General features: G+C 46.2%; 1 protein-coding gene across 7 annotated transcripts in view; it reads right to left on the bottom strand.

Annotated features, from left to right (window-relative positions):
- The window catches only part of LOC116949707 (caskin-1-like), a 416,361-nt gene that overhangs the window by 125,262 nt on the left and 264,560 nt on the right, over positions 1-26,539 (bottom strand). For all 7 annotated transcript variants that reach the window (XM_032967321.2, XM_032967318.2, XM_032967319.2 and 4 more), the window contains exon 2: positions 19,113-19,164. In XM_032967321.2, the coding sequence (XP_032823212.1) occupies positions 19,113-19,164 (52 nt within the window). The remainder of the gene's footprint in view (positions 1-19,112; positions 19,165-26,539) is intronic.

Here is a 26,539-nt window from a genome sequence, read left to right as displayed (position 1 = left end):
GTCAGAGGACTGAGCCAGCACAGCTGAGATCCTGGGTTTCGAGCACCACGAGTATAGCTGCATTGACTCTGACTTTACTTGAATTGACTCAATGTAATAACGATGCAGCAGCAGCAGCCATAATCAGTCCACTGCTGGATGAATGCCTCCTCCCCGAGTTATCGTAAAGGCATCTCTCATGATCTTGCGATGCAACAGTCCACCTTGCGTGACATTAATTCATTTGCAGCGTACTGTACGATGCTGCCAATGGTTCCCCTTCACCAAGCAATTTGATGAGAACTGTCCACAATTTGGAGTCGCGATTCCATGCAATAATCATTTCCACTCTCTCGATTGTTTTTTTTTATCTCCCCTATTTTCCTGTCCCAATTTGTACAGATCTGCTCGCCGTATTAGCCTAACGATATATTATGAACGTATAAATTAGCATGTCATTTGCAAAGGCCCGCATGTAACCGATGCCCACAAGCACGAGCGTGATTCGACGCATGCAATGTGAACAGAATCTTGAAATACAGTTGCAGAAATTGTGCGGCATGGGAATCCTTTCTAAACGATGAATTGATGCAGTATTACATGGCCATGCAGTCTGTACAATAATATTTTACAATAAATAAATAAACGATTCCGGCTCTTTATTAATCCACTGCTCGATTATGGCCTCTGCACACCACGTCAGCCATTGGCGGTGTCTTGACCATACTTCACCGCGCTGGTCCGTGCAAGCAGACCAAGTGAGGTTGTGGCTCAGGAGTGTTTAGTTATCACTTTCCACTGATGATAGCCGTGGCTGTTCTACCCTCACAACCACATACAGTACTGTGATTATAGTACAGTGCGGCATATTCATGGGGTGAAGCGGCGGTGCGGTGCAGGGGTGAGTTCAATTCCTGGACAAGGCTAACAATGGTGGCGAGACTTTTCTGAACGGGTTCCCTTCACCAGCTCGCACGGACCAGCGTCGTGAAGAAAGGTCAATACAAATTCCCGGCACTGACACAACATGGGGAGGCCTTCATCCATCAGTGGAATGACAAATGGCTTTACCGGGTAAAGCTCACCGAGAGTGCTAGCTTGTGTTCAGAAGTGACCTGGCGTCACACGATGGCTCATCATGGGTGGGAATTTATTGTAGCAGTCGGATAATGTACACACGTGTTGATTCTAAGTGTTGAGGGCAAAACCGGAGGACCCGGTGAAAAGTCCACGCGATCATGGTGAGAGAGAGAGAGAGACATGCAAACTCCAAATAGACAACAGGAATCGTCAGGGGCGGGATTTGAACCCACGACCTCCTGCATATTCAGGTGAGAAAGATCATGTCTTGCCACCTTGGCACGGCAGGAAAAAATGTGCAATCACAGTAAAGAGGTGCAAGTACTAAGAGGCACAGCAGTATACCGAATGCAGTAAAATTACTCCGTGATGAACATTCTACAGACGTTGAGTGCCAGAGCCCCAGGTATGTGACTGCAGTCTCTGAGCAGCAGGAGCTGATGAACTGGAAAGATGAAGATGGACTTATCGCCAAAGAATGAAAATGTGCGATGCTGTGGTTCCTCATCGCAAATCTCTCCACCCTCCCCTCACCACTTCGGCACGTTTGCTCAGACAGTTTCAAGTACACTGCAGGCCACTGCGAGTGATACGTTAAACACTGACAGATGCGATGCATTGCTAATCTTTAAAATGGGGTTTTAATTTCTGCTAATTAGTGAAGCGATATAATTTTATATCAGTTTGAAACCTATCAGAACGGCGCGCTATGGATTTGTTATTCTGCATTTGGGATGGCACGAGCAATAAAATGAGAAATTCTACTGGTTTTGAAATGTCAAATTATACCCTTAAACTTAAAATTGTTGACTAAATTGTCAAAGCAAACCCAAATTTAGTTGCACTTCAACAGAGAGAAAGTACAATTAATGTGCAGACAAGTACAGTAAATGTCCAAATGACAAGCCACTTTGTTGAGCTATCATTTGTGGCCAGGTCGCTTTTGAAAAATAAGTTAATACCTCAGTGGGCTTTGCTTGGTAGGATGGGAATGGTTTCGTGTTGTATTTGTTTGTGTTTGGGTGATTTGTTTACCTTTCCTGTACTTTGCACTCCTGTCGTGTGTTTGTACTGTTTGTTGTTGTAACGTTCTTACCCGCCCTTACTGGACATCTGTGAGAAAGAGCTGGATAGCTCAACAGATTCCTCCTCCTGTATAAATACACATTCTTATTCTGACGTGCGGACAACTTGTATATCATGTGGAGGTCCACTGCGGCGTAGGCGTTTGCGATTGCGTTTTCAGGGTTCTACCACGACGGCATGATGTCCAACGTTTTGCCTCCACGTGCTGGGAGCATCCTGAGTGCTGACTTGCGACAATGCTTCGCAGAGCCAGCTCGTGCCTCTACGTGTATGTACGCTGAACTTCTTTCGCACCGTACGTAGCCAACTGTGCTAATCGGAGGTGCCGATACGCCGGTTGAAATAAATCAATGACAATCTTTGAAACCAACGGCAAACATCAGACGGATCGTTCAAAATCGATTTTGTCAGGCTAACGTTGTTTTTTTTGTTGTTGTTGAGCAGATGAGTTTGGACAAGGGGAGATGTAATGACACATCTCTAAACAGTGTCAGGGGTTCGCTCCCTCTTCTTATTCTTCGTGTGGCTGCTCATGTTGATGCAGAGCAACGGCTGCGGTGGTCGAGCCAGATGATTGCATCAGGAGTGGCCGGGCGGTGCATCGCTGTGATGACGACGCCGCCGCCTCCTTCGTATTTGCGAATCGAATCTGGTATTGAGTCGTTTATTGTTCCACGGTCCTCTGCTGGGTGACTGTGGTTGGCACTGCATTCACTACAGTTTTGAGTAAAGTTATTTCTTATGTTCTAAGATGAACATCCAAATTATTGACTCTATGCGTACTTTATCATAATCAATGTCATTTCCAAATAAACACGAAATCCTCTATCACATATAATGGCCCATTATTATAAAAAAAAAATATTGGCAAAGGCAATTTTGATAAATTTCAGTTAGAAAAAGATACATTTCCTCGGAGAAATCAATGTCCCCCCAAATGTAGGGGAAATGGCCTTATTACCATGCTAGAAGTTATTTGCATCAATATGAGTGTAAATACTATTACCCAGTACATTAAGCGTGCAGCTACAGATACATTTTCTATCATTGTTGCTTAAGATGCTGCTGCTGCTGCTACCGCGTCATTAGTTGTCCCAGTGCTTAGCTCAAATGAGCTTGCGTCGCTTCGCTGCGACTGAGAGTGTTCGTAAAAACAAACTCGACGATCGGAGTTTTACAAAGTTTGGTCAAGTCCTGCGTTGGGAAGAGAACTCTGTGAGTGAGCGCAGCTCTGATGAGTGGCGCCCCCCCCTCAATCCCATCGCTGCTCCTTTGACCACGAATAAAGTCGTGACAATGCTGGATTACAGCCCCCTCCGCCCAGCACCATTTGTGTTGTGATGTCAATCGCTGTGGTTCATAGCATTCCCAAATATATCCGTGCTGTGCATCTGGTTGAGTGGTGTTTGGATGAAAGTGCAAAGGTTTAGGAATAGGTTTTACCCTTTTAACTGGCACAAAAACTGACACCTTTATTCAAGGCATCATGTTTGCAATGACCACAACACAAGCAGTCAAAATGCAAACAAAAAAGACAACTCTGATAATAATATGCACTGTCCTTGAATTTGATTGGTCCACACCCGAGACAGCTTTTCTTAGAGCCTAGTCTCCATTGGTGTTGGACCAGAAGACGCCAAAAGGCGTACAACTCAAAAACAGCGCACTATCAGAGTATTGAGGGCTCGGGGTGAGCATTAACATTATGAGACCTCCTTTGCCAGAAACAAGATATAGGAATAGGTTTTACCCTTTTAACTGGCACAAAAACTGACACCTTTATTCAAGGCATCATGTTTGCAATGACCACAACACAAGCAGTCAAAATGCAAACAAAAAAGACAACTCTGATAATAATATGCACTGTCCTTGAATTTGATTGGTCGACACCCGAGACAGCTTTTCTTAGAGCCTAGTCTCCATTGGTGTTGGACCAGAAGACGCCAAAAGGCGTACAACTCAAAAACAGCGCACTATCAGAGTATTGAGGGCTCGGGGTGAGCATTAACATTATGAGACCTCCTTTGCCAGAAACAAGATATAGGAATAGGTTTTACCCTTTTAACTGGCACAAAAACTGACACCTTTATTCAAGGCATCATAAAGTGCAAAGGTTGTTTCAACCTTCGTGTCGCAAAAGTTAGCAAATGATTACGGTACATCAGTGTGTTTTTGTTATCGTTCTAATAAAACAAAAAGGTGTACATATACACCGTCCAGTTTAACGTAAGATAATTAAAAGGTGTTGCTGTTATTTTATCACTCAAAATAATGGCAGGTGCTTAAAAAGCAAATGCCAGAACTTTTAAAACGGTGAGCGATTTGTGTTGCAACGTGTGTATTTGTTTTGTCTCAAGTGCACATCTATCCCCCATTTTAAATCACACGCACATTTGTTGTCCTCATTTATAAATACACGTCTAGCTTTACTACCCGGCTTCGCCCGAGATTTGAATGCTTGTCTTGGATTAATACACGGCCTACGCGGAGGGTGGGGTGGGGGGATGCGTGACGTCAACAGACACACTGCGTAACGCTGCCGCATGCGGGTGACATGACAGAGATGTGACGTCACAGCTCACTTGCGTGCAAAATATATCCATTATTGCCCCCCTCCCCCCCCAAAAAAATATAAAAGTCTATTTTTATAATTTTTGCTTGGTGTACAGTCTGGAAACTACCCACATGGCAAATTTCAAGTTTGTTGCATGTCGGGAAGTACGCTAAACATTTCTAACAGACACACATATTCACAAATTTCCCCTTTTATATATGTTATGGCACTAAGGTATAGCACGATAATGTCTGCAGTTACTGTGATACCCACAGCTCAGTAAAACAAAGCAGACAATGGAACATACAATAACTCAATTCCCAAGATTCACGAGTACAAAGGAGGCATCATCACAGAGATGCACCACTCCGCTACTCCTGACACAACCATCTGGCTCAAACAAACATGCATTTAAAATTACAGCCGTTGCTCGAAATCAACAAGTGAACAAAAATCAGGCGCTTAGCTTCGTGATCGAGTTCAAGATGAGCTTCTGTAAAGATCTGTGCATGTGCATACGACTGGATATTATCTAAGGAAATAAATGCATACAAAACTCTATCTACTTTCAACACGAATGCAAAATGTGATTATGCTGAAAAATAAAATACGGAATTTTTCACGTTGATATCAAACTCTTTACTCAAAAATGTCAAATACCTTCGTCACATGTTCTTTTGCTACAATTACTATGTTTGCTGATTGCAGAAGTGTGTCAAGGCTAACCATTTTCCCCCAGTATAGAGAGGTTCATTAATTCTCAAATCATGCATTGCTATGCTTTAAAAATGCCATATTTACCTAAGGCCCATATTCTTGAACATCTTGCATTACTTAACAAGCTATTTAAATTAGCTAATATGAACAAATGCATGGTCTAAGTATACTGCACTATTGATGCAAAACAAAAATAGATGCAGCAAAAAATTGTTGCAAGCAAGCACACCGCAAGAATGAGCTATTTTAGAAGACCGCACAAATCAGCAACAGCCTCATCAGATTACGGCAGAACAGATGCCCCACTGCGTTATGAAAATTGACGGGAGCAACACACATTTGTTATCGCGAACCCGAAGCAATCGAAATGCCGGCTGGTTTTATCTCAGAGCTGTGAAAGACTGCCAATTTTACATCACGGTTCATTACCCCGTAAGTAACGAAACGTAATTGTTCCGGCTGCGAATGACTAAAACTAGGCTGAAAACCTGCGGCCTGGTGTGTCTCCGTTCACACAAAAAAAAATGCGACACCTTCAAAAGTTACACAGAGCCCCTGCCGAGCCGCTTCTTTCGAAATAGTACATTTTACGAAGCCTTAATTTTAAATGCCATTAAATGGGGGCTTAAAATGGGATTCATTGTCCCTCATTTGAGACCGCTCGTTGCTTAACGGGCGTCAAGAGAATTGAGGCACCTGCTGTTACCATGACATGGCAATGCCAGGGAAGGGGGGTCTGATTTCGCTCCTCCCGCACCTCCCCCCCTGGGATTTTTTTGTGAAATTCCCTTGCTCTCTATTTTCTATTCCACGTCACCACTAATACCCAACGGCCTTCAGCTCTTGAGGGCTGAGCCGTATATATAACCCCTCGGCAGAGCCCCGTGGATTTAAGTTTCAAGTTTTAAAAGACCTCGGGCGGCTATGTGTCCCTCGGCCAAGATAATCCATTATTTTAAAAAAGACAAGCCATGCCAGGGGTTTTCAAACGGGGGGGGCCTCTCTTTACACGACTAAAAATAAGAGGTTGGCAGCAAAGAAAGATAGAGGGAGAGCACACAGGCTTGTTTTGTTAAATTCATATATATTATTATTCTAAGTTGTAGGCAAACTATGAGCTCTGTCGATCCACTAACGGAATTCAGCATTTTCGGCCTCACAGGACCTCAACTCGTGTAATTTAAAGTGTGCATGCATGTGTGGTCACGTGCATGTGGCGAGTAGTTTGGGTGGTTAAAATGCAATGCACTTCAATCGCAATGACCTGGGTTGAATTAAAGGTCAATCGCATAAACCCAGCCCATCTAAGTTCGATTCCCAGTCACGACTTGCATCAGCGGCGAATGATTTCCAATCTGGTTCCTGGCACTGCCTTCACTAACACGCGTTGACCGACCGAGTGAAGTATGGTCAAACAACCACCCTCAAGACTGACAGCAGTGGATCGCCAAGGGCCTATGTGTGACTACTATTATTATTATTGGTTTTACAGAATATAAGGACCATTTTGAATTTGTAGCTCGTGTTGGTTTTCTCCGATCTGATACGAGTGTTCGGTAGGCAAAGGTGGCGGGGTTTTATCGCTGACTGCAACACTCCTCCATGCGCTGTAGCGGCCCTTAATAGGTGCTCGCCGACAGCATTTGCACAAGTACCGACACAGGCATGTTATTCGGGCTGACGGAACCCTGTGATCTGTGAAGCTCGTTGCCACTGGTTGTCCAGTTCAAGCTTTGGACCGGCAAAAAAGATGGAACATTAGGGAATAAAGTCACGTACAGGTGATTGAAAATCAAACACAGCGGAATCACGTAGAAAGAATAACAGTCGTAGTTTAAAAAAGTATACAAACGGCATATTACACTTAAATCGCCTTTGCAAGTCAGCTGAAAATGTGGCTGCGGTTGACATCAAAGTGTGATTACACGCAGCGGGTTCCAGGTCCGACTCTCGAGAGCAACAATAAGCGCGACGACGTTCCTCGTAAGGTTCCTCAGCTTTGGCAGTTGCCGCTAAAACGGTTCGCTGGAAAGAGGCGTAGATCTTTGCCAGTCTATCCATCGAGCACAAAACCGGAGGACGCGTGTGTGCCTGTTCCGCTGGGGTGTGATTCATATTTTTGTAAAGTGCACGCTGAAATGTAACGCGCATTTGTGACCGTGCGTCACCTGCGTGCACCGCTTGGTAAACAAGAAGATCTTGGACTCTTTAAGAGTGGGGATCAAGGACTGCAGTGAGGGGAACGTGTCTCTGAAGCCACCCACCCGTTACCTCCATTCTCCGCCCCTCCTCCTGCGCTTAAATGCCATCTGTTCAAAGCTCCACGCTCGCCGCTCGGGCCATGCTACGTGCATCGTTCGAGCCGGCTCCAGGCTAAAATGCGCCCGAGGCATTTGCACCACTCACTTGGTGCATTGTAAATCGTTGACGGACGTGGCCCCGTACCACGTGGGACTTCGACTTCCCAGACGCACACTTCCATCCACTCCGGTACACTGGGTGCGAGGCGATTGAGGGGAAAACGGTGACATTAGTTTGCGTTGGTCATTGGCCCAGAAGGCGATTGTGGTGGTTTCCAGTGCTGGCGATGGTTTACCGGATGCGTTGGGAACAAGTAACCACGGGGTGTTTTTTTTTTTGGAGGGTGTGGGGAGGGGGGGTACAATAAATGTATGGCTTGCTGTCCAAAAGTCTAGGGGACAATTAATGTCCCGCACCTCTGCTCCCCAATATGCCCAACACCCTCTAGCCAGAGTTCGGGGCTAACGGTGCAATGCACATCTGAGTTCAAGTGTCTCCTGCACAAGAGTTGTGAGATCCAGATGGAGGTGGCGTGAACGTGAACGCCATGATGACCTCCCGACCTTGATACACACACACCGATGCACATCTGTGTGTGTGTGTACGTGAGAGGCGCAGCGGTCCATTCCTCTTTTATGGCTCTTACAGCATCCTCTGCCATTTGGCAAGAGGGGACTGTTACCATGAAGAGTCACTCTGCAATGTGCAGAGCCGTAGTTGGACATTTTGGCGGCCAGTTAAAGGTCCCATCCTCGCCGCTCCCCCCCCATCCCTCGATGCTGCTGCGGTGCCACCCCATCCCCCCCACCTCCCCATTCCACCCCCCACCTCCCCCCGCCCCCACCCCCCCACCTCCCCCCCACCACCCCATTCCACTCCCCCCACCACCCCATCCCCCCCACCTCCCCCCCACCACCCCATCCCCCCACCACCCCATTCCACCCCCCACCTCCCCCCCGCCCCCACCCCACCCCCACCTCCCCCAGCAGGAGGGGCGGGTGTGCGGGGAGGAGTGGAGGGGGGGAGAGGCATTGCACATTTTGTCGATTTACGCCACATTTTTGCTGACTGACTTTGAACTTTTGCAGAGTAGTTCTGCTCCGTGTGGAAGAGGCTGTGTGGCATTTGTGGGTCGAATGCACGCTGTGGCTCGTTGCTGCAGGACAAAACGATGCGCTCATAAAGTGGAAATGGTTTTCGTGGAAAAGTAATGCCGCCGGTATTTCCCACGAAAGCCAGAAACTGCCGCTTTCACGAATGGGACTCTTTGTAGTTTAGTATTTTTTTCCCTCCCCATCAATTTTTTTCATTATCATCATCCGTGGTCAATCCACTGCTGGTTGAAGGCCTCCCCAAGCCGCTGCCGCCACCTGTCACAATCCTGCGATGTAATAATCCACTCATAGCACCTGCACACGGCCTGAATTAATCGCTGCCTCGCTTGGCGCATGTTTTTTTCCATCTTAAAAATTAGGTATAATACCTCACTGAAAGGTTTAAACATGTATTGGCTATTATTCCTATCCATCTCGTGAATACGACTTACACGCATCTCAATTTTACTTAAATGTTGCACTATACAAGGGAATGCACGATTCAAAAAAAGAAAAACGAATAAAAAATAAGTTTATATTTAATAATGTGCTTTCAAAACTTTACAGTGAGTCTGAAAGGAATGCAAGTGGTAGCCGCATTCAATGTCGGCTTGTAATCTTCCCAGCCGAGGCTTTTGCCACTCTGAAAGGTGAGGGAGAAATGCAAAAGCTGTTAAAAGCCAGGTTAAAATGACATTGGAGTGGCGAAGGTTTTTTTTTTAAAGAACATCAAATAAATGTTGATTTAAAGCTTTCGTGACTGCAGAGATTCATATTCTAGGTTCTTTCGGTAAAGTCACGTAGAAGGGAAACAATAAAAATATAAAACAATACAATTCTCACGACGTTTCGACTGCAACACAAGCAATCATCATCAGGTGTGAAAACCACAGCAAGAAAATTTGAAAAAAGTGGCTTTTTTTACGTTTCCCTTCTACGTGACTTTACCGAAAGAAACAAGAATATGACATCAAATAATTTAAGTTCCATTGAAAACTTTCGTGGATGAGATGAATGAGATGTGATTGTGGCACCTCGTGATTGTGAGGGATGGTGACGTCGTGGTGAGGCCTTCATCCGGCAGTGGATTGATCGTGGAAGATGATGAAGATAATGATGATGAGATGAACAGATCCAATCGGGTGACGCAGTGGTTAGAGAATGTGGCAAGCAGCCAGTTCAAACCCAGCCGGGAGTCAACATAGCCCTTCATCTGTAGTGTCAATTAAATGACGAAATTACCACTTTGTGGGAAGTTTCCAGTGCTAGTCCTATGGATAGAGCTGCCCTTGCCATAGGAATGTGAACTTTCCACGACTGCCTCTGGATTATAAACAAGAGATGACCGCTGATGCAGGCTTGTTCGCGTGGGAAACCACTTTGACTGTTTTACATTGTCAGGGGATCCTGTACTGACATGTATAAAAGTATCAGCCCAACTCCGTGCATTTTACTTTGTCGCTCATGAATGAATGCGACATCTTTAAATATTTACCCAAAAGAGTTGGGTCTCACTGCTCATATGGACATTGAGCAATCACCACCACAGAGACAGCAGTGACATTGACAGATTATAGCAAAGGCCAGTTTCTCCGAAGAACTATAACTGATAATTGCGACTCCTCCAATTAGCACGGTTGGCTATGTACGGTGCGAAAGAAGTTCAACATACAAACAACATACATACAATGGCTCAGTTCACATTTTGCCGTGTGGCACGGTGCAACTCGATGCGTCTATTCACACATTTAATTCGCGGGCGGCACATTTTAAGTACTGTGCAGTGTTTTCCCGCTAAGTGGGTTTTGTAAATCCGGTCAACGGACGGGTCAAGTGGATCCTTGTCGCCTGCATCAGATTATGAGAGGAGCAGGCATTGTGTGCGGTAGCACGGGTAAGTGTGTGGTTTATTTGAAGTCATAACAAAACGTTACGCTGTAGTTTAATGGGATCCTTGCAAGCAGGGGTTGTTGCTTTCCATCTGCCTCTTTGGCCTCATGCGGATCAATATCAATCTCTACTTCGGCAGTTCGGTTTGTTCTCCCGGTACGGCAGCTGGCACAATCTTCTTAAATCACCCCCACCTCTGTCCACCCCAGCGGCACAAATGGAAAATCCACAGTTAGTCGGTCGGCAAGTCACGTGTGGCGGCAGAGTCGAGTGTGGGGTACACCTCTTCCAAAACGTCTGGCACAGCGCTGAGGAGTAGGCCAAGGCACCTTCTCTCCAGAGCCCCCTTTCAGTGCAGGCCCTTCCGCCTGCAACGGCGTGGGGGAGCGATTGCAGGGCTGCGCCTCTACCCACACGTGTGGAGGCTCGTGAGCGCCAGGCAGGATATTTACTAATCCGACCCCAGTAACGTCCGCTGCACGAATTGGAGGAGCTTTTTCACCAAGGTCCGGCCATCACGAAGGTCCGGCCATCACAGTGGCAGTAAAACCTTTCCCTTTTGAGATCTAGACCGCTACTATTACAGTAAGATGAATCGCCTGCACATTTTGTGCGGAGAGGGAAGAAAAATGGAGCAGGCGTAGGGGACGATTGGAGGGAGGAGTGGGGGGGTGTGAGTATGGCCGGGAGAGTATGAAGGTGATGATGTACGGTGGCAACGTGGCCTAAGGGGTCACTAAGCTGATTGTCTACCGTTCACTCGGCGACACCGCATTCAGAAGATCTACAGCGACATCACACCGGCCACTATAAACAGAAAATGATAGGCCCTATTTTGCTTTTTTATAAACAATATTACGGTTCCAAGTAGCCTCACTTCGTGCTCTGGAGACGACTGCTCTGACTTTACTGCGAGGGAGGTCACACTAGCACCCGGAACGAGCCGCCCGAGTGGCTTGGGGGCCCAAGGTCTTCTTCTCCTGCTCGTTCGGCCACCCCCACCCGAAGCTGAGCCCACCAACATCAGCCGCTGCTAAGGATTTGCATATACATGTAAAGCACATTACGTCACATCTCATCTCAAAACATTCCCATGCCCTGCCTGCAGCCTGGCCCAAAGGGGGACTCCCAGCAGCAGAGCTGTTCCCGTGTGACACACACAACGTGTTAAACAGCACCGTGTGACACACACAACGTGTTAAACAGCACCGTGTGACACACACAACGTGTTAAACAGCACCGTGTGACACACACAACGTGTTAAACAGCACCGTGTGACACACACAACGTGTTAAACAGCACCGTGTGACACACACAATGTGTTAAACAGCACCGTGTGACACACACAACGTGTTAAACAGCACCGTGTGACACACACAATGTGTTAAACAGCACCGTGTGACACACACATCGTGTTAAACAGCACCGTGTGACACACACAATGTGTTAAACAGCACCGTGTGACACACACAACGTGTTAAACAGCACCGTGTGACACACACATCGTGTTAAACAGCACCGTGTGACACACACAACGTGTTAAACAGCACCGTGTGACACACACTGTGTTAAACAGCACCGTGTGACACACACAACGTGTTAAACAGCACCGTGTGACACACACAATGTGTTAAACAGCACCGTGTGACACACACAATGTGTTAAACAGCACCGTGTGACACACACAACGTGTTAAACAGCACCGTGTGACACACACAATGTGTTAAACAGCACCGTGTGACACACACACAACGTGTTAAACAGCACCGTGTGACACACACAACGTGTTAAACAGCACCGTGTGACACACACAACGTGTTAAACAGCACCGTGTGACACACACAATGTGTTAAACAGCACCGTGTGACACACACGTGTTAAACAACACCGTGTGTGACACACACATCGTGTTAAACAGCACCGTGTGACACACACAATGTGTTAAACAGCACCGTGTGACACACACAATGTGTTAAACAGCACCGTGTGTGACACACACAATGTGTTAAACAGCACCGTGTGACACACACAATGTGTTAAACAGCACCGTGTGACACACACAACGTGTTAAACAGCACCGTGTGACACACACAATGTGTTAAACAGCACCGTGTGACACACACAACGTGTTAAACAGCACCGTGTGACACACACATCGTGTTAAACAGCACCGTGTGACACACACAACGTGTTAAACAGCACCGTGTGACACACACAACGTGTTAAACAGCACCGTGTGACACACACAATGTGTTAAACAGCACCGTGTGACACACACAATGTGTTAAACAGCACCGTGGCACACACAACGTGTTAAACAGCACCGTGTGTGACACACACAATGTGTTAAACAGCACCGTGTGGCACACACAATGTGTTAAACAGCACCGTGTGGCACACACGTGTTAAACAGCACCGTGTGACACACACAATGTGTTAAACAGCACCGTGTGACACACACAATGTGTTAAACAGCACCGTGTGTGACACACACAACGTGTTAAACAGCACCGTGTGTGACACACACAATGTGTTAAACAGCACCGTGTGTGACACACACAATGTGTTAAACAACACCGTGTGACACGCACAATGTGTTAAACAGCACCGTGTGACACACACAACGTGTTAAACAGCACCGTGTGACACACACAACGTGTTAAACAGCACCGTGTGACACACACTGTGTTAAACAGCACCGTGTGACACACACAACGTGTTAAACAGCACCGTGTGACACACACAATGTGTTAAACAGCACCGTGTGACACACACAATGTGTTAAACAGCACCGTGTGACACACACAACGTGTTAAACAGCACCGTGTGACACACACAATGTGTTAAACAGCACCGTGTGACACACACACAACGTGTTAAACAGCACCGTGTGACACACACAACGTGTTAAACAGCACCGTGTGACACACACAACGTGTTAAACAGCACCGTGTGACACACACAATGTGTTAAACAGCACCGTGTGACACACACGTGTTAAACAACACCGTGTGTGACACACACATCGTGTTAAACAGCACCGTGTGACACACACAATGTGTTAAACAGCACCGTGTGACACACACAATGTGTTAAACAGCACCGTGTGTGACACACACAATGTGTTAAACAGCACCGTGTGACACACACAATGTGTTAAACAGCACCGTGTGACACACACAACGTGTTAAACAGCACCGTGTGACACACACAATGTGTTAAACAGCACCGTGTGACACACACAACGTGTTAAACAGCACCGTGTGACACACACATCGTGTTAAACAGCACCGTGTGACACACACAACGTGTTAAACAGCACCGTGTGACACACACAACGTGTTAAACAGCACCGTGTGACACACACAATGTGTTAAACAGCACCGTGTGACACACACAATGTGTTAAACAGCACCGTGGCACACACAACGTGTTAAACAGCACCGTGTGTGACACACACAATGTGTTAAACAGCACCGTGTGGCACACACAATGTGTTAAACAGCACCGTGTGGCACACACGTGTTAAACAGCACCGTGTGACACACACAATGTGTTAAACAGCACCGTGTGACACACACAATGTGTTAAACAGCACCGTGTGTGACACACACAACGTGTTAAACAGCACCGTGTGTGACACACACAATGTGTTAAACAGCACCGTGTGTGACACACACAATGTGTTAAACAACACCGTGTGACACGCACAATGTGTTAAACAGCACCGTGTGACACACACAACGTGTTAAACAGCACCGTGTGACACACACAACGTGTTAAACAGCACCGTGTGACACACACAACGTGTTAAACAGCACCGTGTGTGACACACACAACGTGTTAAACAGCACCGTGTGTGACACACACAATGTGTTAAACAGCACCGTGTGTGACACACACAATGTGTTAAACAGCACCGTGTGACACACACAATGTGTTAAACAGCACCGTGTGACACACACAACACCAATAGGTGGGAGAGTTGCTAAGTGGGGTTTCCCCCCCTCCACCCCCCGAGTGTTACACCACTGTGCTTGTTCACGCCACTGTTAGTAACACGGCCACTGAAGACACTCGACGCGATGTGCACAAAGATGTTTTATGATGTTATTCACATAAAACGAATGCTTAGGAGTTTGGCCATCTTTTACGTATATGCCAATTAAACATTAATGCGAGGGGTAGGGGGACGAGCAAAATTTTAACCCATTACATTCGACGAGCCAATCAGATTGTAGTTGCCGACCGTTAATTACTAGGTGGGCAGATTAACGGATGGCGAAAGTTTCAACCTCGAATCAGATATGGCACTTTTGGATTGCTTTTAGAGTCCAGTCTGCACACTTTTGTGTCACAGCATCTCCAAATGCACACACAGTACCACACCGGTGCAATGTATTATAAGGTCGCACTCAGTACACACGAGGTGCTTGTCACAAACGAGCCACAATACCTCGCTGATCTCACCAAAGAGCATAATTCAGCACGCAAACTCTGGTCATCCTCGCGAACCATCGATCAAAAACGGTCACCGCATTGCGCTCTTTCAGATGTGCTTCTGCGGACACATCTGGAACGCTCTTCCTTCTGATATTAGGAAGCCACTGGAGCTATGCCCTTTTAAATCTAGATTGAAAACTCAATTCTTTAGATCTGCTTTTTGTATTTCGTTTGCTGTCCTTCCCCCGCACCTCCGATTTGCATGGTTGGATCCGTTGGGTGCGAAAGAAGTTCAACATACACACATAAAATAATATCAACATACTGTACTTACACACATATCTATCAGCTTCAGCAAAGCCACTATGAAAAGTACAAATATTGAAAATGTAACGTCACATTTGGCTTTAGTACCCTTAAAAACCTTCAGATAACAGACCATAACAGGACGAGGTAAAACAATTTAAAAAGAAATAGCAATTCCGATTTTGGGTGGCCAAAATTGTAACGTTTTAGTTCACAGGATATGCATAGTCTAAGCGTAGACTGGATTATATGCGTGAAACATGCCAGCTGTTGAGCCTCATTTCTAGAATAACATTATAATTTACATCCCACACTCACAGCGACGGATATTAGACACCTTACATTGTTTGTGATTTCATGTATGGCATGAAGAATATTGTTACCTAAGAGGGTAACACTATTTAAAACGCTAAAAATATCAATTACATTCTAATAGCACCAAACCCTTTGGAACATTTATGAGCAAGAAGCTGACCTTCAAATCTGGAGAGGCATCAAAGCCGTAATTTATGTATTCTATCATACTCGCAAAGGGGATCAGATAAGAGGCATTACTTATATTAATATATGTGAAGCGCTAAATTACTTTTAAAGCTGGATTACATGCCGTTGGAACAACTGTGTTTTGTTGTTCACAGTTGAAGATTTCATCGAAACCACATAACTGTGTCAACAAACTCGCAATTTTTGCATCCACATGTTACGGAGTGCCTACAAATGCCCGTTAAGGATCGGTGCCTTGTGTGCCTTCATGGTGACACACGGCTGTTGTTGTGCACCTTTGGACAAAGGGTTGGTGGGTCACGCAGACACAATAGCCATCCAGGATGAATGGCGATGGCTGCAAAAGGCGGTGATGGAGGGAACGCCCGAAGGCACTAGGGGGGAGATGAAGATCACGATCTGAGTGGATGTCAAACATCAAACACTGGACACAGGGTGGAAGCCGTCTCTGTTGAAAGACGCAGCCATGGAGAGAGAAAAGTGGAGAGACTGCCGCAAGGGGCTATCGGTGAAGGAAATGGTAATGACCCAAAACAGCTAAGGTATTAGAAGTAGATGTTATGATGGCAGTAGCTGCAATTCGATCCCTTGTCTTTGTGCACGCACAGTATTGAGTGATATTTTCTCACATGCAAGGGTGTTTGCAAGGCACTTTGGTAACCATCCATGCACAAGAAAGTATCTAGAAGGAATTGGTCATTCATCGAAAATATGTGCATTGAGACTCAGTGAGGCTATTCACAACAGAGAATAGAAAAAAATCAATATATTCAAAACCCTATTATTATCCACGAACATCTCTTGTATAAAAAAAAAAGAATGAAACTGCCGTAGCTCCTTCCGACCAGAGGGAGACTTATGGTATTAAAGGTGACCTATGTTTGACCCATGACCTTCGGCTTCGGTAAAAGGAACCTCGATCAAAAACAAAGACCCATAAATAGGGTTCAACGTTGTTCGATGAAACTTGTGAGACATCAAGGCATCAGCTATCTACAGTATGTGTGGCAAACGTTCAGAATGAAGCTGCGACAGAGCCATAGAAATTATCTTGACGAAAATTCGTATTTCGTCAGATCTCTTTTTCCCGAAAATGTGCCGATGTCTCCAATTACTAACGATGAGACAAACCGTCGTGGATTTGAGCACTTGGTAAAAATGAAAGTCCGGCCATCAGCGTTTATTGGTGTGTCTAGATAAGCCAAGTGCGTTGACAATCCGAGTGTTCTGCACATACACTTTAAGCCCCCTCACTATTTTTGGATATATTTTTGGATATATTCTTGACTTTTTGAAAATGAATAACGCACGCCTGGGGCCCATTCATTCACTGGAAAGGGTTTAATGAGGGAAAATTCTACCAGAAAAGCCAATTCGGTCACTGTTACATATTTGCACACACCCATCCCCTCTCCTCCTCCCACTCCTTTGCCCGAATCTCACTCTGGTCATTCCAAATCTCTCCACAGTTGCCCTCCACATCCTCCAGCATCTCTCTCACCTCACCCCCCCCAACCTCCCACAACATCGCCTCCGCTATATTCCAAGAACATCGCTCCGCAATGAAAGCACAGCGAGCTCTTTGTCGAGCGTGCAAACCGAAAACAATGTGCAGATGTGCGTCGGCCTCGAGAGGAAACGATGCGATGATGAAAACACTTCACAAATAAACATCTTCATCAAAATAAACATATCTTTTGAACAAACGGTGGACGACGAGTGGCTTAGAGGCGGCGGGGGGGGGATGAATGTGTCTATGTCTGGGCACTGAGCCAGAACTTTTGCGAATTCTTTTGTGTTTCGTGGACAAACAGACCAGGCGAGGAAGAAAACATCAACCCTTCCCACAGCAGGTCGTCGGCTCAGAAGTTTCATCTCAAAAGTGTGCCGATGTGACCGCGAGTTTAAGGGGGGTGGGGGGGCTTTGTTTTTGGCGTAGGCCGTGAATCTGCGGGCAACATATCACCACTTACCGTACAACTCATTTGAGAAGTGTAACCGTCAACGTGCCCGGGTTTTTGCACATCAGAGTATCGAGCTGATTACAGCCGTGTTGTGCGATTTTAACCATTCTTCCCGCTCCCCCTTTCGATGTAATGTCCGTGTTCCACTCGCGTTTACGTGCGAACGCAGCGCGCGAAAACACGCGTTCATTCGGAGACGTGTTCATTGGAAATCTCGAGTCCGTTCTGTTTTGAATATGCAGCAGCAGCAGCAGCAGTACTGCGGGTGCCGCTCTCAATGCACAAATATGTTTAACATAAATGACGTCACGCGATTTTGGACGATTTTTGACCCCCCCCCCCCACCTTCGTCACACAGCGTCACAAAAAGTCAGACACCCCCCCAAATATGACGTCACAAAGCTCTGCCCCCCCCCGCCAAAAAATAAAACATGCTTCAAGTCGCTTTAAACTATTGCCATTGTAGTGCGTATTTAATGTGGCGCTGCACTCTGATGTTGTAGGAGAAAACATTTGTCAAAAAGCCTATTTAACTAAGTAGAACGTGTTGTCTATATTTATTTAAAGTTGCGCATTTTGATGTGACGTCACATTTCTCACCCCACCCCCCCCCCCTTGTCACACATCGTCACAAATGTCTGACCCCCCCCCCCACCCCAGATGCTGCTGGCTGGGGGGTGGTGGTGGTGGTGGGGTCGCCTCGGCAAGTCGCATCTTTTATTTAAAAATCGACAGCCTTTCAAAACGCGAGAGGCGGCGGTGTAAACATTTAGAGGGCCCCGCGTGTCGCCGTTGGCCTCATGGCAACAACGCTTTGTCCGCGTTCGCCATCGCCCCGCCTGTTGAATAGAAAGTGGCAACGCGGTCGATGCGATTAATAATTATCGCAGATGCTCACTTCCTGTGCATTAGAAGCGTCGGCCGAGCCTTTTACGCGGTTCGGCGATTCACGTGAAGGCTGTGGCTCGGCTAGTCGCTTGCCCGCGCCACTGCTGGAGGATATTTTGGTCTACTCTTCCACTGGTGGCTAAAAGTCTTCGGAAGCGTTTCGGAGCGGGGGCGGCGGTGACACTTTAGCCTGCTAAATGCGACGTGGCGATCGGATGACTTTGGCAATTAAAGAAAATTGTATATATATTTTTTTCTTTTTTCACCATGAGGCCATGGGTTAGGCGAGCAGGTGGTTTTACTCACCCATCCTCATCCTGGTGGTTGATGTTTGGCCTCTTGGTGGAGCCCAGCAGCTCTGCAAGTAAAAAAACAACACAGGGCAAGCGAAGTGTCAAAGGGCGTGTCGGAGACACAATGAACAGCAACAGCGGCAAACAGCCTGCTGACAAAGACGCAGTGAGAGAGACAGAGAGCAATCTTTACACCATGTGCTCGAAGCGTATATTTCACTTTGTCAGGAACCGCCTGAGGTGGCATCAACTCGACGACTCCAATTTCCCTTCGTGCCCAAAAAACACAGCGAATGACGTGAAAATCACTTCAAATGAGCGGGGTTATAAAGTAATCCGCTCTTTTTAGCCGTATAAATGCGTGGGTACGACTAACATTTGCTCCCTCACGCGGTACCAATGTCCGCTCTGGCCCACGGACGACAAGATCTTCTTCTTCTTCGTCTTCATCTTCTACTTCTTCTTCTTCGTCGTCTTCTTCTTCTTCCTCTTCTTCTTCGTCGTCTTCTTCCTCTTCTTCGTCTTCTTCTTCTTCCTCTTCTTCCTCTTCTTCATCTTCGTCTTCTTCATCTTCTTCTGCTTCTTCTTCTTCTTGTTCTCCTCCTTCTTGTTCTTCTTCTTTGAACTATCTTCTTCTTCCTCTTCTTCTTCTTCTTCACGTGGCTCCTGCTGCTGATGATGATGATGGAGAGGAACAGCTCTGCATTTACATTGAGGTGGTCGAGCCAGATGATCGCATCAGGAGCAGCGGAGTGGTGAAGCGTTGTGACGATGCCTCCTCCGTGTTCGTGAATCGGGCACCGCGTCATCAATCGTGTGTGTGTGTGTTCCATGGCCCTGAGAGTTCATTTTTAAAAATATTTTTTCTATCGGTGCATCGTCATCCGATATCCGCAACGGCCGTTGGCGGGTTGCTGCGGGTTGTGGTGCTGGAGGCGATCAAAGCGATCTCGGCATTTCCAGCACACTGAATAATACAAAGACAATATCCAAACAGAAGGCAGCTTGGCAGGACGAGTGTGTATTTACGAGGAGGGCCATATGCTGTAGGAGGTTTAAAAAAAAAAGATCAATTCTCGTGTATTATTCTTTGAAGAAAATTGTTCGTGCAACGGGGGATTTATTTGGGAAAATATAAAAAAATTTTAAGCGCATTGTAGCAATATCAATTCTATAACAATTAAATCACGCGTTGGTGTGTGTGTGTGTGTGTTGAATTGTGTGACATCCGCACACGCCAGGTTGGTAAAGTTGTTCCACGGCCAATATTCAATGCCGGGGCGATAGTTGACATGCAAAAAATACGACTGTGCTAAATAATGACGGGTGCTACTGCAGAGATAGCAATAGCATTTTGTCAATAAGTTCTGTGCCACACGAACCAACTCTATAACCGTATTACAGCAAAACAACTAAAATTACTGTAATCTAAACCAAGTAGTAATAATGAAGACATCTTGATCTAATCACGTGCATTGACTTGTATTTTTGACTTATAGGGAATGCTAACAGCTGACAGCTTAATTGTACTCTTGGAAGTTGCTTATTCCGCGCGTTCTCTAAATTATATTTCAATTGCGCTTTCGGAAGTCTTGCCACGCGACGACGGGATTTCCATTCAGAGAACGGCTGCAGAAGATGACATCGCAGAATGTCAATTGAAATAGACATCTCTATCTGCGGTAAGGGGGCACCACCTCTCTTGATGCCCTCCAACGGATGTGTTCGTTGCGTGTCAATCAAACAGAACATACGTTCACGTCTTGAGCTGGAATATTTGGCCAAATCGCACGCGGTCATTTGTGACACGGGCTCAGACGACCAACTCCACACACACGAGAATGGCTGAGACCTGGGACCTGAAAGCAGAATCTCTGTTGTGCTACCTCAAGTGTCTCTTGATCTCAGAGCCACATAGCCAACTCGATTTGATGGATTCTCATGCAAACATGTTTTTTATTGGTTGATGGTGGTCTAAGCCCCAAACAATGCCACCGTTGTATAACCTTCCGATGGTTACTGCAGTTCGAATAAAACCACGTGTCAAGCTTTTGACATTTTATTTGTAAAATGCAGCACACAATGACACACACTTTACAGACACATAGTGCCGCATACTGACAATAGCCAAGGAAGAATGTGTCCGACGGTGCGTCTACTGCGGAGACGGAGTGCTGAAATCAGCCAGTGTCCAGGTGCTAGGTAGATTGATAACACTGCAGGATTGTGAGAGGTGCTGGTGGTGTCTTTAGGGAGCCTTCATCCATCAGTGGACTGACAAAGGCTGCTGATGATAATAATGTTGATACATAAAGTGTTCATTTTTACTGTTATAATGTCGTTATTGTATGTCCCACAGAATTCAAATTGCACGCACACACGTATTGTACCCAGTATTCACGCATGGGTGATTGAAATAATAACAATAAAAACATGTTGTCCTTGCCATTGCCATAATCCACATCTATTGTTTGCGTAGTCCCCCAGTGCCTCTTGTTCATCTGCCTCTGCAGCTGCCTTGGAATTGTGGGAAATCAGGCAAGGCAGACGTCTGGCCGTGAGGTCAATGGAACGTTCAACGTTCAGTTGCAAACACTGTGCACGATGGAGGCAATTTCACCTGAATTCTGAAGAGACGCCACACCAAACCCCCCGACAACAAATTAAGACCTCCCCACAAAGCCAGCAATAGCTAGCTGGCATTGCGCGATTGAAACGCAAAAAGCCAATGCCACATTGTGTCGCCAGATGTAAGCGCATAAATAGTCCCAGCAGCTTATGGGCCTTTGCAAGCGAATATTATCAATCAGCATTTGGTTAAGAAAACAAACCATGGTCTGGTTTAAGACATAGGCTTTCACGAGCATCCCTTTACGTGAGACCGAAGCAGGAAGATTTCTCGACAATTCTGGCTGTCGGCCTGATGAGGCTGGTTGTAATTACTGGTGAAACGTCGTACTCGAATTGTAAATGTTGTGGGTTTGCTCTCCAACACACGGGTGTGCTGAACTAGTAACGAATTGGCATATTTTGCTTACGTGACAAGCCTTACCAATTGGCTGTGTCGGGTGTTGGCAGGTTTAACGACACATTTATATATTTACGCGATCCAACCCAAAAACCTCCATTATGGAAAGCCATGGACTGGTTTCGACTTTCTGGGGTCTCATCAGCGGCCAAGCTTAAAGAAATGCTGCTGGATGAGCAGATTCTATTGGCAATCGCACTCCACACAGACTACGGGGACGCTGATCAATGCAAACTGTATAAGTAAGATGACCGTGATCAATTGGCTCGGGGCAGCCTCCTACCCGAGATGCCTCGTGTGGGGACTCTAACGCGTGGTGGAAATGAGGGCACGGCGGCTCCCAAAGAAGGCGGCAGTGTAGGAGGGGACGTGAGGGCAGACAGAGACGACGGACACGCCGGGCGTGCGGTTGATGGGGGGCAAGCGCATTGCAGAGTTACGAGGTTCAATTGTACGTAATGTGCGTACGCATATTGTACGTAATGTGCGTACGTATATTGAACTTCTTTTGCACCGTACGTAGCCAAAACGTGCTATTCGGAGGTGCGGAGGAAGGACAAGCAACTCATTGGTGTTGCAGATATAATCATTGTCATCAGCCACGATCAATCCACTGCTGGATGAAGGCCGTACTCAAGTCACCCTCACAATCAATCTTGCGACGCGGTGATCCACACGGCGCCTGCGTACCAACGGATTCCATGGCTCCATCTGGCATCGCGATGTAACCTTGAATTCCCACGGGAACAATTTCTTCATCTGATAAAGCATTTTAATATACGCAACGTCACGGAAATTGTGTGTGTGTTTTTTTTTTTAAAACGCTTATTTTTCGTTCGCAATGATCACGTTATGCCTCACCACCGTTTACTTATTTATTTGCCGCAATTGCCATTTCCATTCTCCACCGATTGTTCCCCTTTGTCCTTGCATTTTCCCTTGTGCGGCAATTCCCTCCGGCGTCCCTCGCCACTGCCCGCTCGCAATACCAATTGGCTCCCACCTGGTTTACGAGTGAGCGACTCCACGCCAATGCTGTGAACACGGTACTGTACGGTGCATGACAGCAGTAGTAAAACAAAGATTCCACCCCCCCCACCCCCCTCGAATAATATTGCCTTCCTATCGGAGCAAGAGTGCTTGTTCGCGTGATCCACTCCTCATTGTGAAGGCAGCCACGATGGGGTGGTGATGTGGTCGAGCACAAACGACCCGTTTATATTGAAGCACCGCACCAGGAACTGGTACGAGGCCGAGTCAATCTGGAGCAGGCTCAGGAGGACCGGTCCGCATATCTGTCGCTTGTGCCATCCTTTAGAATGTGTGCCTAACCACCGCGCTGCCGCCCCCGACATAATAACGGAGTGCACGTGTACAAAGACCCCCCATATAGCCTTGACAGGCTGTTGGGGCAAGGGCTGTTAGCGAACACCTATGAAGGCCGGCACGGCACACGAGGGGGTGGGTTGCCAGCACCACGCCCGGCCGCCTTTGTCTCCCCAGTGGCGATGTTTTAAACACCGCACCAGGTACTCACTTGCGGCTGTGTTGACCTAGGGGAGGCCCAAAACCGGTTCAGATTAACGTCGCTGGTGTTGGCCGTGAGTGGGAATCGAACTCGGGTCGCCAGGTTCATCGCCGCTACACTACCGCGACACTACCACCACACACAGACACACAATGCGCACGTGTAGACACGCACTGACTCTGCACGCAGGAACAATGCTCCCCTTGTACATGGGAGACACGTGTTTACACACACGTGGCCCTAATGAACGTATTTCAACACAGGCTCGTGAGGCCTTGACTACGGCCGGCCGTGGCCTCGCAGCCTCAGCGTCTGTGGGGCCCAGGAGGTTCTGTAATCTGACATTTCCTTCGTCACAAGGTCACACAGCACCAATCAGAGCTAGCGGATTTATTTCCACACATACAGACCCGGGCGTTAAAAACGGCAACAAATCCTCTTCCAGGCAGCAGGCAATGCAATTTAAACTTATATGTACTTTTTGATTTAAAGCTTTCGTGACTGCAGGGATTCATATTCTTGGTTCTTTCGGTAAAGTCACGTAGAAGGGACTTTACCGAAAGAACCATGTTTATATTTCGTGAATTGTTTACCTTTCCTATCCTTTGCACTGCTATCGTGTTTTTATATTGCTTGTAACTGTCTGACCAGCCCCAACTGGGCGTATGTGAAAAAGAGCTTCACAGCTCATCGGATTTCTCCAGGTTAAATACAGATTCTGATTCTGAACGCTGTAGGAAACGAACTGAGAAAACAAAAACTGAATGGGGGAAAAGTATTTACATTTCACGATCGCCAAATCTCCCATACACAGCCAAGGGCCCACAATCCCCTCGGGGCCATTCTTATCAGCCCATTGTCATGGTCTTCCCTTGCACGTGTGTTATTGGCAACTGTGCTTTTGCCCGCTGGGTAGCCTAGCCAGCAACGTTGTAATAATATTTATTTTAGAGTTGGGCTGGAAATAACTTTACACTTTTGTAAGGTGACCGCTAAAGATGCTGTGGCGAGATCCACTCAGTAAGGGCATCGTGCGCCCGTGTCACAGAGCAAATCGCAAAAGTGCAAAAATTTTGACAATTTCATTGTTACAAGAAATCTTACTTCTCTAATTAACTATGCTTGTCAGTGGTTTCCTTGCGTAAGAGGCCATGAATCTCAAACAGAGAGAATAAAATAAAAATAAAAATGTTAAATAAAAGGACACCCGCGTTGTGCTATCCAGCCACTTACACAGTCAAATAAGTCAAAGCGCACTCATTCAAACAAGTTTCGAGCACTAATCTCAGGTGACAGTTCATAATCACTGTTGGAAATTCCACATTCCCATGACGGGGGCCAATAGTCCCACAGGTGAGCCACTGTCGTCGACTTTTTGTGTCGTTTTATCGATTCCAGGAAAGACGATGGACTAAGTTTACCCTTGGTCAGGATTTGAATTCATGACCTTTCCATCACGAGTCCGCCCTCGGCATTGCCTCGCCTCACGCCCCTCACCACGCAGGAGGTGAACGCATGGGGATGGTTCCATCGACTTCACAATAGCGTGGAGACACACGGGACTAAACAGGACGGTGTAATCGGCATCGTAGAATGTAATTCTCCGTTCAACAGTTCTTTAATGAATGACCCTCATTTGCATATCGGTTATACACCTATGAAGCAGCCAGCACATTGCCTTTATTATTGTTAACGTAATGTTCTTATCCATGTAGCGCCGCTAAATACTAATTATCACCTTCTTGGTTTTTTTCGGTAAAGTCACGTAGAATGGAAACAAAGTAATAAAAATAAAATAATTAAATAAAATTCTCACGACATTTCGGCCACAACACAAGTAGCCTTCTTCAGGTGAAGGAACAGAACTGTCGGGACGACAGCGCTTCAATGAAGCGCTTCAATGAAGCGTTTCAATGAAGCGCTTCAATGAAGCGCTGTCGTCCCGACAGTTCTGTTCCTTGTCGGGACGACAGCGCTTCAATGAAGCGCTTCAATGAAGCGTTTCAATGAAGCGCTTCAATGAAGCGCTGTCGTCCCGACAGTTCTGTTCCTTCACCTGAAGAAGGCTACTTGTGTTGTGGCCGAAGCGTCGTGAGAATTTTATTTCATTATGTTTTATTTTTATTACTTTGTTTCCATTATACGTGAGTTTACCGAAAAAAACCAAGAAGATGAATCCCTGCAGTCACGAAAGCTTTAAATCGAAAACTAATTATCACGTCAAACTCAGGTCAACTTTCTCTCCTTAAAACATTAAAATTATGAATTCGCTTCTTAATTATTTTGTAATTAACACCCCACTTGCTGCCAACAATAAATCTCGACCTTTCCGTATCCATTTTTTTCAGTGAGTTTTTCTACACTTTGTTTTATTTCACCGATAACGCTTCCCGCCTACGCTGAATCCAGTGTGCCCTCTTTTTATTTACCTTCCTAAAAAATAGGCTTTTATTTGGGTGAGATTGTGTAAATATAAAAGTGTCGTTAAACCCGCCACCACCCGACAGCCAATTAGTAAGGTTTGTCACGTAAACAGAACATGCCAATTAATTACTAGTTCAGCACACTGGTGCGTTGGAGAGTAAACCCACAACATTTACAATTACCAGCGAAACGTCATACTAAAATTGCACATGTTGTGGGTTTACTCTCCAACACACTGGGTGGTGCTGAACTAGTAACAAATTGGCGTGTTTTGTTTACGTGACAAACCTTACTAATTGGCTGCATCGGGTGGCGGCGGGTTTAACAACACTTTTATATTCATGCGATCTAAACCAGAAAAAAAACCTATCATGGATAATATTGGTCGTGAAAGGCTACGTGTTAAGTTTACCTACCTGTTTTCTCACGTGACCTTGGGAGAGACGTGCTGTTGATATAT

The sequence above is a fragment of the Petromyzon marinus genome, chromosome 37 (genome assembly GCF_048934315.1).
Source record: "Petromyzon marinus isolate PM22_M1 ecotype Great Lakes invasive population chromosome 37, UKy_Petmar_22M1.pri1.0, whole genome shotgun sequence".
NCBI lineage: Eukaryota > Metazoa > Chordata > Hyperoartia > Petromyzontiformes > Petromyzontidae > Petromyzon > Petromyzon marinus.
Note: the sequence above shows the minus strand (reverse complement) of the source record. Positions and strands in the feature narration are given on the sequence as shown.